Source organism: Sciurus vulgaris, assembly GCF_902686455.1.
Source record: "Sciurus vulgaris genome assembly, chromosome: 17".
In the NCBI taxonomy this organism is placed as follows: Eukaryota; Metazoa; Chordata; class Mammalia; order Rodentia; family Sciuridae; genus Sciurus; species Sciurus vulgaris.
In genome coordinates, this window is record NC_136478.1 from 17,284,603 (window position 1) to 17,299,690 (window position 15,088).

General features: G+C 48.2%; 2 protein-coding genes across 5 annotated transcripts in view; one reads left to right on the forward strand and one right to left on the reverse strand.

Annotated features, from left to right (window-relative positions):
* Positions 1 to 231: 231 nt before the first annotated feature.
* Positions 232 to 6,528, forward strand: ESRP2 (epithelial splicing regulatory protein 2; the record flags this gene model as incomplete). 4 transcript variants are annotated; one of them, XM_079116850.1, is made up of 16 exons in its annotated part: positions 232 to 604; positions 716 to 873; positions 963 to 1,091; positions 2,646 to 2,759; positions 2,863 to 3,055; positions 3,336 to 3,434; positions 3,649 to 3,703; positions 3,773 to 3,883; positions 3,956 to 4,088; positions 4,170 to 4,212; positions 4,370 to 4,671; positions 4,783 to 4,995; positions 5,101 to 5,299; positions 5,417 to 5,603; positions 5,921 to 6,086; positions 6,166 to 6,528. In XM_079116850.1, the coding sequence occupies 16 exons, from the start codon at positions 232 to 234 to the stop codon at positions 6,253 to 6,255; spliced, it is 2,565 nt and encodes an 854-aa protein (XP_078972976.1). In that variant the 3' UTR covers positions 6,256 to 6,528. The 4 variants fall into 4 exon arrangements, with proteins under 4 accessions (XP_078972976.1, XP_078972973.1, XP_078972974.1 ...); XM_079116847.1 differs by having other exon boundaries at positions 232 to 873; XM_079116848.1 differs by having other exon boundaries at positions 232 to 873; positions 3,776 to 3,883.
* Positions 6,529 to 7,150: 622 nt separating this feature from the next.
* The window catches only part of NFATC3 (nuclear factor of activated T cells 3), a 103,844-nt gene continuing 95,906 nt past the window's right edge, over positions 7,151 to 15,088 (reverse strand). Inside the window, 1 exon segment of the mRNA XM_079116843.1 lies at positions 7,151 to 10,028. Within this exon segment, the coding sequence (XP_078972969.1) occupies positions 9,907 to 10,028 (122 nt within the window). The 3' untranslated portion in view covers positions 7,151 to 9,906.

Consider the following 15,088-nt stretch of genomic DNA (forward strand, 5'->3'; position numbering starts at 1 on the left):
CAGCTCTACGGACCCCTGACCTCTGCCGCCCTCGCCATCTCCATTCTCTGGTGATCTCCCCCATAGGCCTCCAAGGGATACCCGGTAACTCTCACCGCCCCCTTGGACCCTTGGTGACTTCCATCAAACCCAGGCGGGCCGTCGTGACCCCCACAGCCCCTGGATTGCCTCCTGGTGACTTCCACAAGTCCAGCGTGACCGTCATGAACCGGAAAAGGACTCAGGTCTTGCATGTTCTTTTGCGAAGTCCGCAAGGTTCCAGCGAGAGGGGGAAAGGAGGAAGAATGGGTTCGCTTCAGGAGTTGGGCAAGATCAGACCAGGAAGTAGGGGTCCGGATCCTGAGCGCGCCCCCTGGTCTGGAGTGTGAGTTCTTGCGTCCTGGGCTGGGTTCTGGCCCTCCCCCAAGGTTTCTGGGGCCGCCCCGGTCACGTGGTCCGCCAGGTCTGCAGGTAACTCTCCGGGAGAGGGCGGAGGCCGGTAGCCGCCCCGCCCCGCGGGGTGCCGCGGGCGGATCTCGGCGCGCCCACCGCGCCAGAGGTGCTGCAGGTGCCGCCCCCAACATACGGTGTCCCGCCCAAGCTCAACCGCGTCTGCCGTCGGACGGTGAGTGCGTGCGCCTCGTCTGTCCGCGTGTGTGTGGCCTGGCGCCCCCTTCCTCTGCGGCCATGACTCCGCCGCCGCCGCCGCCACCCCCGCCCCTGTCGCCGGGCCCAGACCCCGCAGTAGACTCCGCAGCAGACCCCAGTTCCGGGTCGGGATCTCTGGTCGTCCTGTTTGGGGCCACTGCCGGTGCGCTGGGGCCAGACTTGGGCTCTGATGAGACCGACTTAATCCTTCTAGTCTGGCAAGTGGTGGAACCGCGAAATCGTCAGGTAGGATGGAAAAGAGGTGGCAAGGGGCGCCAGGAAACTTCAGGGCCCAAGGGGCGCGGCGGCTGATTGGATTCCCCTGCCTCTCTCAGGTGGGGACGCTGCACAAGTCTCTGGTTCGAGCCGAGGCAACTGCACTGAGTCCACAGTGCCGCGAGGCGAGCGGGCTGAGCGCGGACAGCCTGGCGCAGGCCGAGTCACTGGACAAGGTGCTGCAGCAGGTGAGGGCCGGAACCGGCAAGGTTGGCAATGCAGCCGGGCCGCGGGGACGTTTCTACGTGAGAGAGCGGCAGGAGGCAAGGCCTGGCGCGCGGCGACCGATTAGCTGGGTGGTAGGAGAGGGTCTTGTTCTTCGAAACTTTGAGCTACTCCCACGTGAACGTTTGTGTGTGTTGCCAGCCATTCCCGGGGGCCTGGCCGTGCTTTTCAACCTACACAGGCATCCACTCCTGCTGGCGGGCGGGGGCGGGGGATGGCGGCTGCGGGATCCATCCCGAGTTGACCCACAGGAGAGCGAGGTTGAGACGCCTTTAAACCTGCCGGGTCAGGTCTTCCAGAGCAGCAGCCGGAATCGAAAGGGTCGAGGGGCCCCGATTTGGCCATAGGTGGCCGGGCTCTGCCGCCCTCGTCCTCTGCTAGCCCGCCGGGTAGCTGCTGGAGCGGGGGCGTAGGGGCGGTGTCTGCCTCTGGGGCAGACGCCGCCAGGTGTAAGGTGCTCGCCCAGGCCTGTCCGGGTCGGCTGGCCAGGCGTGGGCGCTGTCCTTAGGCTGCCTGGGGGCAACTTGCCTGCTGAGTGCTTCCCGAGCCTGGCTGAAGTGGGAGGTATTGCTGTTCTTTTTTCCTCGTTTTTACTGCTGTGCCCACCCTGTGACTGACTTGAGTATAAAAAAGTGTGTGAGTGCCTGTACAGGCACACACTTTCAACTTCCAACAACTCGGTGGTTTTTGATGAGGAAACACAAAGATTCTGAATCTGAGTCTGTTCCAAAAGGATTCCTGGCCTATCCTCACCTGAGGTGGGTGCCAGAGAAAAGCTGGGTGCTTTGCTCTGCTAGCCTGAGGTTGTAAGGTGTCACAGAATTGGCAGGGGGCATGAGGTGGGTGGGGGGTTGTAAGTCTGTGATTAGCGCTTATACCAGTTCTTTAGCAGTGATGGAGCCTGGGGGAGGGGCTGGGCAGCCTCCCGAGTGCACCTCCTCTGTTAGCAAACAGGTTCGTGCCAGCTGGTCAATAGGGTGTGGGTCAAAGCTCATGCTGCCCCTGGTGTTCAAGTGTGCAGCTCTGTCCTTGGAGTTTCTCTGTCCCTCTGGTTGGTCAGACCTGGAGGCGGGGCTGCCATTGACCATGAGCCTTCTGGCCTTCAGGCAGGCCTGGGCCTCCCCCACCTGTCTGAGGGTGGTGCCTATTCAGGGACAGGTTTAACCTGCTTTGCTCCTCCCCTTCCCATTGCTTGTCCCACTCTATCAGGTGTTTGCTCTGGCCCCACTCCAGACTTAAGGAGTGTGTGTGATGGGGGCTTGGGTTATGTGATTGCCCTTATTTGGCCTGGAGAGGTGTCAGTGGACTGGGACAGGGACAGGGGTTTGGGCAGGGGCCTGGGCCACAGGGACAGGCCTTATAGGTGTGGCCTCCTCCTCCCTGGGCAGGGTAGGGCAGAACATCTGGCTGAACCAGCTTTGCAACCTGTGCTCTCCCTCCTCCTAGCCCTAATTCCTGTCTACCCAGCTGTGAGTCTGTGTCTTAACTGAATCTCTCTCCTCACTCCCTATCCCCAGTTCTCACAGCTGGTGAACAGGGATGTGGCTCTGCTGGGTGGGGGCCCTTACGTGCTCTGCACTGATGGGCAGCAGCTGTTGCGACAGGTTCTGCACCCTGAAGCCTCGAGGAAGGTATGCCACTTAAGGCACAACGTGTGGTAGGGTTCCCTGTTGTCGTGGGGGTGGGCAAGACACCTCAGTTTCCTCATTCATCCCCACTCCCGTGTGCCCCCAGAACCTGGTGCTCCCCGACACTTTCTTCTCCTTCTACGACCTCCGCAGAGAGTTCCATCTGCAGCACCCAACTGCCTGCTCTGCCAGGGACCTCACAGTGGCCACCATGGCACAGGGTATCCGTGACCCAACAGGGTTAAGGTGGAGGGACATCTACAGGCTTTTTTATGTATCTGAGCATGTGCATGCTGCTGGTGGGTATTGTGAACACAGGCAAGTCTGCATCATCTGCCGAGTCCTTGAGGGTACCTATTTCTGTGTCTGTTGGGAGGCATCTGGGATGTGGGCATGTCTATCTGTGTCTGGGCTGGGAACCTGTAGTTGAACACATGAACTGGGTCAAAAGAAATGAGATTCTGCATGGGTCTGGAGGGGACTTGGGCCTAGGTGCAAACATGATTAGTGCTCATGCTGGGTGCTCCATGGCCTCTTGTGCTGGGATTTCTTCATTGGTGGTCACTTCTCTTCCCATAGACTTGGGACTAGAGACAGATGCCACAGAGGACGATTTTGGGGTCTGGGAAGTAAAGACAATGGTGGCCATCATCCTCCACCTGCTTGAAGGGCCCAGCGGTAAGGTTCCCTCATCCTGTCACTTGCTGTCAAGGTTGGGTAAATGCCTATTACTTCCTCCAAGTCCTCTTGCCCACTTATGACTTATGTCTTATGAGAGAATACAAGCCTCTTTGTCAATTCCTCAGCTCCCTCAACTGTCCTCTTTTTATAGAGCTTTGTGGGGAGAACCCCTCCATCATACTCAGCTGATCCCCATGTCATCTCTTCTCAGGTCAATTGTTTTCAAAGCCCCAGGTGGTAAAGCAGAAGTATGAGACAGGGCCTTGGTGAGTATGGGAGTAGGGGTGGGGGTGACAGGAACTGGACAGCTCTGACCCTGTGCCCTGCCCCCACAGCAGCAAGGCTGATGTGGTGGACAGTGAGACTGTGGTACGAGCCCGTGGGTTGCCCTGGCAGTCATCAGACCAGGATGTGGCTCGCTTCTTCAAAGGGCTCAACATTGCCAGGTGGGTATGGCAGGATGGGAGGGCCCAGAGGGCAGGCCTACCCAGGAGGCACTAACAGTGCTGGCTCTGCAGGGGTGGTGTAGCACTCTGCCTCAACGCCCAGGGCCGCAGAAATGGCGAGGCCCTCATCCGTTTTGTGGACAGCGAGCAGCGGGACCTAGCGCTGCAGAGACACAAGCACCATATGGGCATCCGTTATATTGAGGTGGGGCTTTGGCCTGGGAGTGGAGCAGGGTAAAGCTGAATCCAGCTGGAGACCCATGGGAGGTTTCTTTTGTACCCATAGGTATATAAAGCAACGGGGGAGGAGTTTGTGAAGATTGCAGGAGGTAAGTACCCTCAGCAGGGCCTACCTCCCCTGCTTCTTGACCTGTATTCCACATACCACTACCGCTTACCTCTCTGCTCCCCTGTATGGATGGATATTTGGAAGTACAAGAATGAAGACAGGTGAATCACAAGCTGACTTCCATGCCCTCCACCCAGGAACATCATTAGAGGTGGCTCGTTTCCTTTCACGGGAAGACCAAGTGATTCTGAGGCTGCGAGGACTGCCCTTCTCAGCTGGGCCAACAGATGTGCTAGGTTTCCTGGGGCCGGAGTGCCCAGTGACTGGGGGAGCTGATGGGTTGCTCTTTGTGCGCCACCCTGATGGGAGACCAACTGGTGATGCCTTTGCCCTCTTTGCTTGTGAGGAGTTGGCACAGGCTGCACTGCGCAGGCACAAGGGCATGCTGGGTAAGCGTTATATTGAACTCTTCAGGAGCACTGCAGCTGAAGTGCAGCAGGTGAGTACTCAGGGATCCTCACCCCACAACGTGCTGCTTCCCCAGGGTGCACCTTTACTGCTCTGTACCCCTGCCCTATTTGGTGTGATAAGCCTCTTGCCTTCCTATCAGGTTCTGAACCGCTATGCATCCAGCCCACTCCTTCCCACACTGACTGCTCCACTGCTACCCATCCCATTCCCACTGGCAGCTGGGACTGGGAGGGACTGTGTACGCCTTCGAGGCCTCCCCTACACGGCCACCATTGAAGATATCCTGAGCTTTCTGGGGGAAGCAGCAGCTGACATCCGGCCCCACGGTGTGCACATGGTACTCAACCAGCAGGTGAGGCTGCTGCTGGGAGGGGGACACTTGTGTTTACAGGTAGGAAGAAGTGTTTTAGGGGTAAGGCACTCTTGCACAAGACTGCTTATACGATGGTGTGTACAGGGCCGGCCATCTGGTGATGCCTTCATTCAGATGATGTCAGTAGAGCGGGCCCTAGCTGCTGCTCAGCGCTGCCACAAGAAGGTGATGAAGGAACGCTACGTGGAGGTGGTCCCCTGCTCCACAGAGGAGATGAGCCGTGTCTTGATGGGTGGCACCCTGGGCCGCAGTGGCATGTCCCCTCCACCTTGCAAACTACCCTGTGAGTGTCCCATGGGCTGGAGAAAGAGGCATGTGAGGGCCAGCCTGTTCTAAGTCCCAATTTCTGTAGTTGTCCCACCCAGGGCAGTATTGGACTCCATTCTCTACTTGTCTCTAGGCCTCTCACCACCCACCTACGCCACCTTCCAGGCCACCCCAACCCTTATGCCTACGGAGACGGCAGCTCTGTATCCCTCTTCAGCACTGCTCACAGCTGCTAGGGTGCCTGCTGCCCCTACCCCTGTTGCCTACTACCCAGGGCCAGCCACTCAACTCTACATGAACTACACAGCCTACTACCCCAGGTATGCTGCTGCTGAACCCCACAGACCTACGTGTCCTGGTTTGGGGAAGGGTTGTGATCTCTTTCTGGCTCAGATAACCCACAGTCTGGACTTTATTCTGAGATGACAAAGGAATAAAAGGTATGGGTTGGCTAATGCCATCTGTAAAATAGATGGGAGATGATACTGCTAAAGCTAGCCTCAAACTTGCAATCTCCCTGCCTCAGCCCCGCAAGCTGCTGGGATTATAGGCATGTGACACCATGCCTGGCCAGGCAGGGGTTTTAGGAAGAAGGAATAACTGAACTAAGCACAAACACCTGTCTTTCCCACCCTAGCCCTCCAGTCTCTCCCACCACTGTGGGCTACCTCGCCACGCCCCCTGCTGCCCTGGCTTCTACTTCCACCTCAGTGTTGTCCCAGCCAGGAGCCCTGGTGCGCATGCAGGGTGTCCCATACACAGCTGGTATGAAGGATCTGCTCAGTGTCTTCCAGGCCTACCAGGTGAGGTTGTGTGGCTTAAGGAATTTAGGGCCTGGCTGAACCTGGAGGTCCCTGCCCTAAATCTGTGTTCCTTCTGCAGCTAGCCCCTGATGACTACACCACTCTGATGCCTGTTGGTGACCCACCTCGCCCTGTGTTACAAGCCCCCAAGGAGTGGGTGTGTTTGTAGATGAGGAAGCCAGGAAAATAAGCTGTTATCCTCAATAACAAGAGTACCCTCAATCCAGTGGCTTCTTTCTGGCCTGTCAAAGCTCTCAGAAGGCACCTGGAGAAGACCAAGCCCAGCTCCACCTTTGACTTATTCCTCTGTGTGTTCACCCCAAAGATGATGGCTACCCTGCATACAGGGCTGGAGGCATAAGGACTTGGTGGGATGACAAACAACTTGAATGGCAACTGGAGACTAGAGAGCCTTTGACCTGTTCTGCCTTGGACTAAAGTCCTCAGATTATCATGGGGCTGACAGGTATACTATAGGCTTGCTTTTCTTTTTAAAATGTAAACCCTGGTTCCCTCAATGTATGACTCCTAAGAGAATCAAGGGTCCGTCCATCTGAGCCTTGGAGATGATCCCAATGCTCTACTCCCCCTGTTCCTCCTGTGGCAGGTAAGGAGGTACAGAGAACCAGCTCCTGACCTCAGGATACTTAAACCTCAGAGACAACATTGCCAAGGGTGGCTCCACATAAGGATAATAGCCAGCCAGGCACAAATATCAGATGGCAAAACCACAAGCTATTACGGACTGTGCTGCAGCATTCCTTGAGAACACTAGGGGGCAGAGGACCCCTACACAAAAACTCAGGCTTTAAATTTTAAATGGGACTGTCAACTTCTTGCAACACTTGGGAAGGGGCAGCTGTCCCATACCCAGCAAACGCCATGGAACGTCCTTTGTATCCATTAAAAGGTGCAGAACTGAAGCCTCAAAAGGAATTTGGAACTCTCTTCTCTATAAAATGAATGAAAGTTCCTAACCAAGTGGACTTTTTAAAAGCCACAGTGCCCTTAACTTTGGCCTCAGTGAAGAGTTCCAACCAGCCTCAGGCGGAGAAAAACTCAAGACCAATTTCAAAGAGACTGTTCATCTGTCACCATTTATTATTTCAGCACTACAACTAAGGAGAAGCCTGAAATGTTGGCTTTTCTTCCCTTTGTATTTGTGTAAGGAGCACTGCACTCCTGTGAAAGGTTTTAAAATATAAACTGTACAAGAAAACACAATCCCAAATGCTGTAAACATAACTGAGAACAAGTTTCTTTACTAAGCATCCATTTTATAAAATACATGGTTTCAATCTGAGCCCATCTGGGCCTTAAAGATGACTAAGATATCTTTTCTGAATATCACAAACAGGGCTTCACTGCCAGGCCAAGTAAAGGTCTGGTGACAGTAGCTGGCCCTGGTAGAGTTGGACCTGGGGCAGCAGCACCACATGTGAATCTGAAGACACTTGTTCTTTTTATAAGCTGTTTTCAGCCATGATTCTCTGCATCTCTAGTAAGCAGAAGGCTGCTTGTTCCATTCTTCAATCCAAGATCTAGCATAAGTTTAAGAGGGAAGGGGGACATGCTATCACATGCCCAGTTGCTCAGTGCTGCCACTAGAAATTAATTTGCATAGTCCAATGGATGTGTGCTTTAACACCACTATGTTGCACAAAAATTTAAGTCTTTACCTACAAAGCCAAAAAATATTTTTTGCACGAAAGCTCTTACAAAGCTGATATAAAACTGCTTACATAGTATACAAAGCTCTAATTTAAAATTTAACTTTTATTTTAAATAGGAAAGCATTTCTAATGCTACAGGCATCAAGGTATTTAAAAGGCATCAAAAATTTGGTGCATAGCAACTCTGGATCATAGAGGCTTTTCTTCTTGAGGGCAGCAAAGCAACCCCCAAAAGGTCTTCTTATAAGGACCCCATGTGAGGCAGCTACCCCTGGGGCTAGAGGGTGCAGCAAGTCTGGCCATGTCTCTGAAATTTCACCTGAGAGGCCAACCCCCTTCCCCTCCAAAGGAAGTTATGGACTTCCAACCACAGGCCCTGAAGCAAATCTCTATCCACACGCTGACACAAAATTTACTTTCAAATAAAATTTGAAAACACCCAGCTCCCAGAGAGGCTAGAGTGATCTGCTAAAGGATAGACACTGTTTCTCTAACTAGTTTTAGGGGAGAAATCCATGATGTTTAAACAGCAACAAAAGAGACCATACTTTCTCATCAGGGTCAGCAGTTCCCACCCTATAGGTGGTAGGCAACAGGCCAGCTCCTTACTCAGGCCTGACTTAGCCTCAGAAGAGTCCTGGCTTCTATGGACTGCAATCCACTGAAATAACAGCATCGAGTCTTCAATCAGTCCAATAAACTGTCTTACATGTAGGCACTCAAAAAATATGCTTCCTGAATAAATGAAAGTACATCATCTAATTTAAAAACAGACTGAAAACGTTAAGGGCTTTGAAAAAGGCCCAGAAACAATGAATCCCACTGGAGGGAGGGATATGAAGCAGGGTTTGAAAAAGGTACCCACCTTGGGTACCTCCTTTGGTAGACAGCAGGCTGGAGTTTGTACTAGCCCCTGCCTTGGATGCCAGTGTCACCAGCAGCAGCACCAGGGCGTCTTTGGTGTGCAGGGTCAGGTCTATGATGCCATCTCATTTTTGGGATGTGTCTAAAAGCCTTTCAGAAAAAAGGCTAGTTTTTAAGTCAATTACACAGGACAGGGTAGGTCCAAATTATTTTAGGCTGTTAACAGAATGGGAGATAAACTTATGCCAGTGAGAATCTTAAAGCCTTCCCATATAGAGTCCTGTATTTTTGTGTGTGTGTTCATCCTGATGCATAGGTCGGTTGTGCTCAGCTCCTGACATAGCTGGCTTGGGTTCTAGAAAAGAACTGCAAAGCTGCCTGAACCATCAGGAGACTGTTACTTCAGTGGTGACAAGAACAACTAAAGGCAGAAGCTCCCACTTGGAAAAGGTTCTGGGGCCAGGGAACAACCAGGAAGAACACTCTTACAGACTGCTAGTTTTTAGGATGGCAGGAAATGAAAACTACTTAGCTAAAACCTCACCTTTCAGAGTCACCTACAAGTAGCCATCTTACCCATGGTCCTGAGGGAAAAAGGCAGTTTCAACATGGAGTCAGTATGGAGAGACTGCAGGAAGATTACCTAGAAAGTTACAAAAAGACTATGCTCTGGAATGTCTTTATATTCCAACACTGCAATGATGGAATGGTCTCATTTTATCTAACAGCTTACTTTTATAAAGAGTATGAGCTACATTTGGCTTTATTTCCTATGAATCTATGAAAGGCTTCAGGACACATGCCAAGTTTCTGAGGTGTTGGTATGGGTTTAGTATAATTTTTTTTTTTCTTTTTTTGTTTGCCTCTGGAAGGTTTTATCAAAAGTTCCTATTTTAAAAATATCATCAAAACTAAAGGGCCCTTCAAATGACCAGAAAGCAGTACAAATTACCAATCCTAGTTATGCAACAAGGTCATCTGCAAAAGCAGCACCTCTGAAATGGAGAGCCTGCTGCATTCACACTCAAAGCACCCATCATATAAAAGTATCCTATTTAAATATAAAAAATGCAAAGCTCTCTTCCCCATGGCTCAAACAGCCTATACTGCTCCTGTTCTTTTACAAAATCTACCTGAGGCCTGAGGTGGAGGAATGCTGCTTTTCCCCACAGTGGTGAGTCCAACTCCTGGCACCAGTCCTGAAGGCCAAAGAGTTGGAAACTCAACGTCCAAGAGAGAAACATGCTGAGAAGTTGGTGGATACAAGGCTGCAGTGAGCACTGTTAGAGCCCATCAGATCTTCCTAAACGCAGGGACTCAGGACCCAGGATGGGAGTGACTCTGCTCACCCCTGAGCCTTGGGAAACAGAAATCTGGGACATGTCTCTCCCAATTATCTCGTTCACTGAAAAAGAAGAAAAGAAAAAGTGATTAGTGACCTCTAAGTGATGCCACATGCTTAGTTACACTAATTTCTCCCTCAACTACTTCATTTCTAAGGCTTTCAGTAAAGGTTAAAGGAAGTACTTGAAGCCTATTTGTGAGCTGAGTGACATTAAAGACTGAAAAATCATTCCCCAAGTGGCTTCAGACCCCTTGCTCTCCCTCTCAGTTCTGTTTGGGTTGGGAAAGGGAATGGCTAAGAAAATCTTTTTATTGAATCTCCAAAGGCTTGTGCTCTAGAGCAAAGGATAGGCTATATATGAAGTAAGTGTTCACCTTAATCTAACTTTTTCCTACTTTGAATTCCTTTGGGAAAAGTTTTCCTTTTCTGATTCCCACAGTTTCATCTAGTACAGGAAGTGAACAAAAATTACTGTTTTGTCCAGAGCAAAACCACAAAGGTGTGGGGGGTTATTTTTGTTATCCTATCTAATACAAGTACCTTTTATTACATGGGACATTGTACTGTTTGTGATCCTTTCCGATTGTAAGCTCTTGTTTTCTTTCTTTTCTGTTTTTAGTATTGGGGAATGAACCCAGGGGCGCTTAACCACTGAGCCACATCCCTACCCTTTTAAAATTTTGAGATAGGATCTTTCTAAGTTGCTTAGGGCCTCAGTAAGTTGAAGTTGGTTTTGAACTTAAATTAAATCCTCCTGCCTCAACCTTTCAAGCACTGGGATTATAGGTATGTGCCACTGCCATGCAGGCTCTTGTTTTCCATTGGTTTCTCTGATGTGTCAAGTACTTTAGGGAGCACAGTGCTCCATTGAGGCCCAGTGCAAAGAATTTACATCTTGACCAATAAAGAAGGGAAAGAAAGCCCCAAATCCTCCAAACAAGCCAGGTATGATGATACATGCCTATAATCTCATTAACTGGTGAGGCCAAGACAGGAGGATCTCAAGTTTGAGGCCAGCCTCAGCAAATTAGAGACCTTGTCTCAAAATAAAAAATGATAAAGGGCCTGGTATTACTCAGTGAAAAGCATTCCTGGGTTCAATCCCTAGTATTAAAAGAAACACTAAATTCCCTAAACAAGATATTTTAGTTCTCATATTGTCTCACTGCATGCAATTCATCTAAAAATTCTATACTAATTCTACTCCTAGGCATATACTCAAGACAACTAAAAATATATATCCACATAATCTTCACAGTAACACACTTCATAATAACACATAATAATAACTACTATCCTCCTTTACTGACAAATTAAGGATATGACAGTTCACACAATTTGTCTTAAGGTAACATGCTTACTGAATAGTGCAATCAGTCTTATAAACACCCATCACACTCTTGAAAGTCAAAGGCACTGTGAGGCAGGAAAATGATTTAGATAAAGAAAATATGAAGGACCTGGGCAAATGTGATTACACTAGAGAGCAAGTATGATAGTTAAGAAGAGGAAAGATTGATTCATTTACCACCACTAAGGTTCTGAGACTGAAAGAAAACAGAATGGTGTTATCACTATTGGAAATAAGCTTGAAAGAATTTAGAAGAGGAAGGTGGTAGGTTAGGTCTGGAATTGGAGCTGGAAATTGGAACATCCAAATGGAAAAATCTGCGGGCAATGGGCTACAATGAACTGTCAAAGCAGGAAGAGATTTAGACATAGTCACTAGTTACTAGAGACCTGGAAGTGTGGGAAGTTGTGCACTCAAGAATTTTGTTCCAGTGAAAAGCAGAAGGCGGAAAATAATGTTAAGAGTAGGTTTGTAGCTGGGTGTGGTGACACACATCTGTACTCCCAGCTACTTAGGAGGCTGAGGCAGGAGGATCACAAGTTTGAAACCAGCCTCAGCAATTCAGCGAGGCCCTAAGCAACTTAGTGAGACCCTGTCTCAAAATAAAAAACAAAGAAATAAGGCTGGGGATGTGGCTCAGTGGTCAAGTGCCCCTGGGTTCAATCCCCAGTACCCCCTCTCCCCCCAACCAAAAAAAAAAAAAAAGAGTAGGTTTGTGTTCTAGTAAGAAAATACTTGGGAAAGCAAGTATGTATGCTGATGAGCAGTCTAGAAATTAGGTTTGGTTTGAATTTAGGCTTTGCCACCAACTTCAAGTATGCTCTTTGACAAGTTACTTCACGTATCTAAGACTCTATTTCCTTATCTATACAATGTTGGTACTGGACTAGCAAAATCTCTTTCATGGGATGAGGTGGTACATGCCTGTAATCACAGCTACTTGGGAGGCTGAAGCAGGAAGATCACAAATTCAAGGCCAGTTTGGGCAATTTAGGAAAATCCTGTCTCAAAATAAAATTTTAAAAAAGGACTGAAGATGCAGCTCAGAGATATAATGCTTGCCTAGCATGCACTCTCCAGTACTGAGGAGGGACAGCATCTTTTAGCTGTGTAATTCTGAGCTTAAATGTCAGCAATTTTCATGTGATAGCACTCAGAAGGTATATAGACAAATAAAGATTTGGTTGCCAAACATGGTGGCTCACGCTTGTATCCCAGCTACTCAGGAAACTGAGGTCAGAGTTTCACAAGTACAAGATCAGCCTGGGGCAACTTAAGTGAAAACCTGTCTCAAAAACAAAAGTTAAAAGGGTAGGAGAGTGGCTGGGGATGTAGTGATAAAGTGAGTACCTAGCATATGTGAGGTCCTGCATGAATCAACCCCAGTACCAAGAAAAAAAGAGAGAGAGAGAGAAGAGAAGAGGAGAGAAGGGGGGGGGGGGGGGAGAGACTTGACTGTGATGAATACCAAATGTGTATTTAAAGAATTAGGGACAAAAAGCCAAGGGGACTTAATTACAAAACAGTTAAAAGATGATTCGGTAGTCAAGAATTGACAGGGTGGTGCAGTGAGGATGGGAAAAAAATAATTAAAAAAGAATATCATATTTCATTAACAACCTGAAATATTTTATGGTTGTAATCATCTTTTAATACATGTATATGAATTTTACTTTGGCATGGTCTCATTGCAAAATGGTTCACCTTGTAAAAAAAAAAAGAACTGATACTTTTTAAAAGTAATTGGTACAGATTTATAAAGGTCGTAATCAGAGGATTTTAAAATAAATTTGCCAGGCTAGGATTTACTGATCATTCATGATGGCTGTTTGCAAAGAATAATAGAATATAACCTCAACTTACTCCTGACTTGAGAGGAAGCTTTGCTTAAGAATATATTTTTCTTTTCAGTTTCCTCATCCATATGTCAGAAAGGATGAAAAGCTCTTATATAGTACATAAAGTAGAAATATGAAGGTGGCTAAGTAGACATCCATAGTCTCCTGTTATTCCAAGCAACATAAAATTCAAAAAGCAGTATTTTCAGTGTGGATTTTGGGGGTTCTGTGGGCTACTCTGGTGCTAAGACAGAGCATACACTGGCCCACAATCTCTGTATGACCTTTAACCTTCTCCATCACATTAAATTATCAGCAGAGGGCTGGGGTTGTGGCTCAGTGGTAGAGCGCTTGCCTAGCATGTGTGAGGCATTGGGTTTGATTCTCAGCACCACATATAAATACATAAAATAAAGGTCCACAGATAACTAAAAAAGATATTTAAATAGGTTGTGATCTCCTGAAAGGCAAGGACCTTACCACTGAGGAAACAACTTCTGTACATGGATCCTAATTTAATACACTCCCTCAGAAGCTATTTGGAACCAACACAGTAAAAGTTCATTAGATATTGGGTAGAAAGGAAATCAGAGAGTGTTGTTTTTGGTACTGGGATCAAACCCAGGGGCACCTTACAAAGCCAGTCCTTTTTAAATTTTTATTTTAAGATAGGGTCTCACTAAGTTGCCCAGGATGGCTCAGTTGGGATCCTTCTGTCTCAAGCCTCCTAAATCACTGGGATTACAGGCATTCAGCCAGAAAATGTTATTAATACTAAAACATGACATCTGATTTTGACAGTGTCTATTTCAGGCAAGTCTTACAGCAGTGGCAAAAATCCCAAAATAAAAGCAAGCACCCAGTTCACATACAAGTCATCTTTGGCTATCACTTATCCCTCCCACAGGCAGTCACTTCAGAGATGTTCCAGACTGCCATGAAATGTAACTTATTTCATTGTTCAGGTTTTAAAACAACAAAGCCAACTTAAAATGGTGCTTTACATACATTCCCACCCAAGATGGAAGAAGGTGCTACTTTGCCTTCTTTTCTCCGTTCTCACAAAGATGAGTGCAAGGCAGAGCTGCAGCGGGGATGCAGGGTAGTACAAAAGAAGCTTGGCGCTGGGGCCAGCTGGGTGGGATGAAATCTCAACTCTGGCACCAGTTGGTGGGGTGGCCTCACTCAAGTCACTAAAACACTTCTCAACTTTATTTTTTCTTTTGTAAAAAAATAAAAACATAAAAAAAAAAAAAAAAAAGGTGAGCACTTCAAACCACAAGATGTTTTGTTTTCTGGGTCTTTTAAAGGCAATGCTTATATTTTGCTAAGGATGAGAGACCATATCCAGCACTATTTATTTAGGTACTAGGGATTGAACCCAGGGGCACTTAAACCACTCAGCCACTTCCCCAGCCCTTTTAAATATTTTATTTAGAGACAGGGTCTCACTGAGTTGCTTAGGGCTTCACTAAATTGCCGAGGCTGGCTTTGAACTCATGATCCTCCTGCCTCAGCCTCCCGATGGGCTGGCATTACAGGTGTGCGCCTGGCAGGGGGTACCATTTATAATAAAAGTCTGATTAAGCCAGGCACAATGGCACATGCTTGTAATCCCAGCAATTGGGGCGATTGAGGCAGAAGGATTTCAAGTTTGAGCTCAGCCACAAAAACTGAGTAAAACCCTGACTCAAAATAAAAACTAAAAAGGGCTGTGGTGAAGCAGAATGGTAAGTGCCCCAGGTTCAATCCCCAGCACTATAAAAAGATAAAAGTAAAAGTCTGTTCCATGTTGTGGTATTTCAGTTCTCCTTTACCTGAACCTTTGGTACAATTTGGGGATATGAAAGAATAAAAACAAAAATCTTAGGGATACTGCAACAGAGTATTTTCACAGCCCTTCAACGGTAACTTGAGAGCCAGTGGCACAT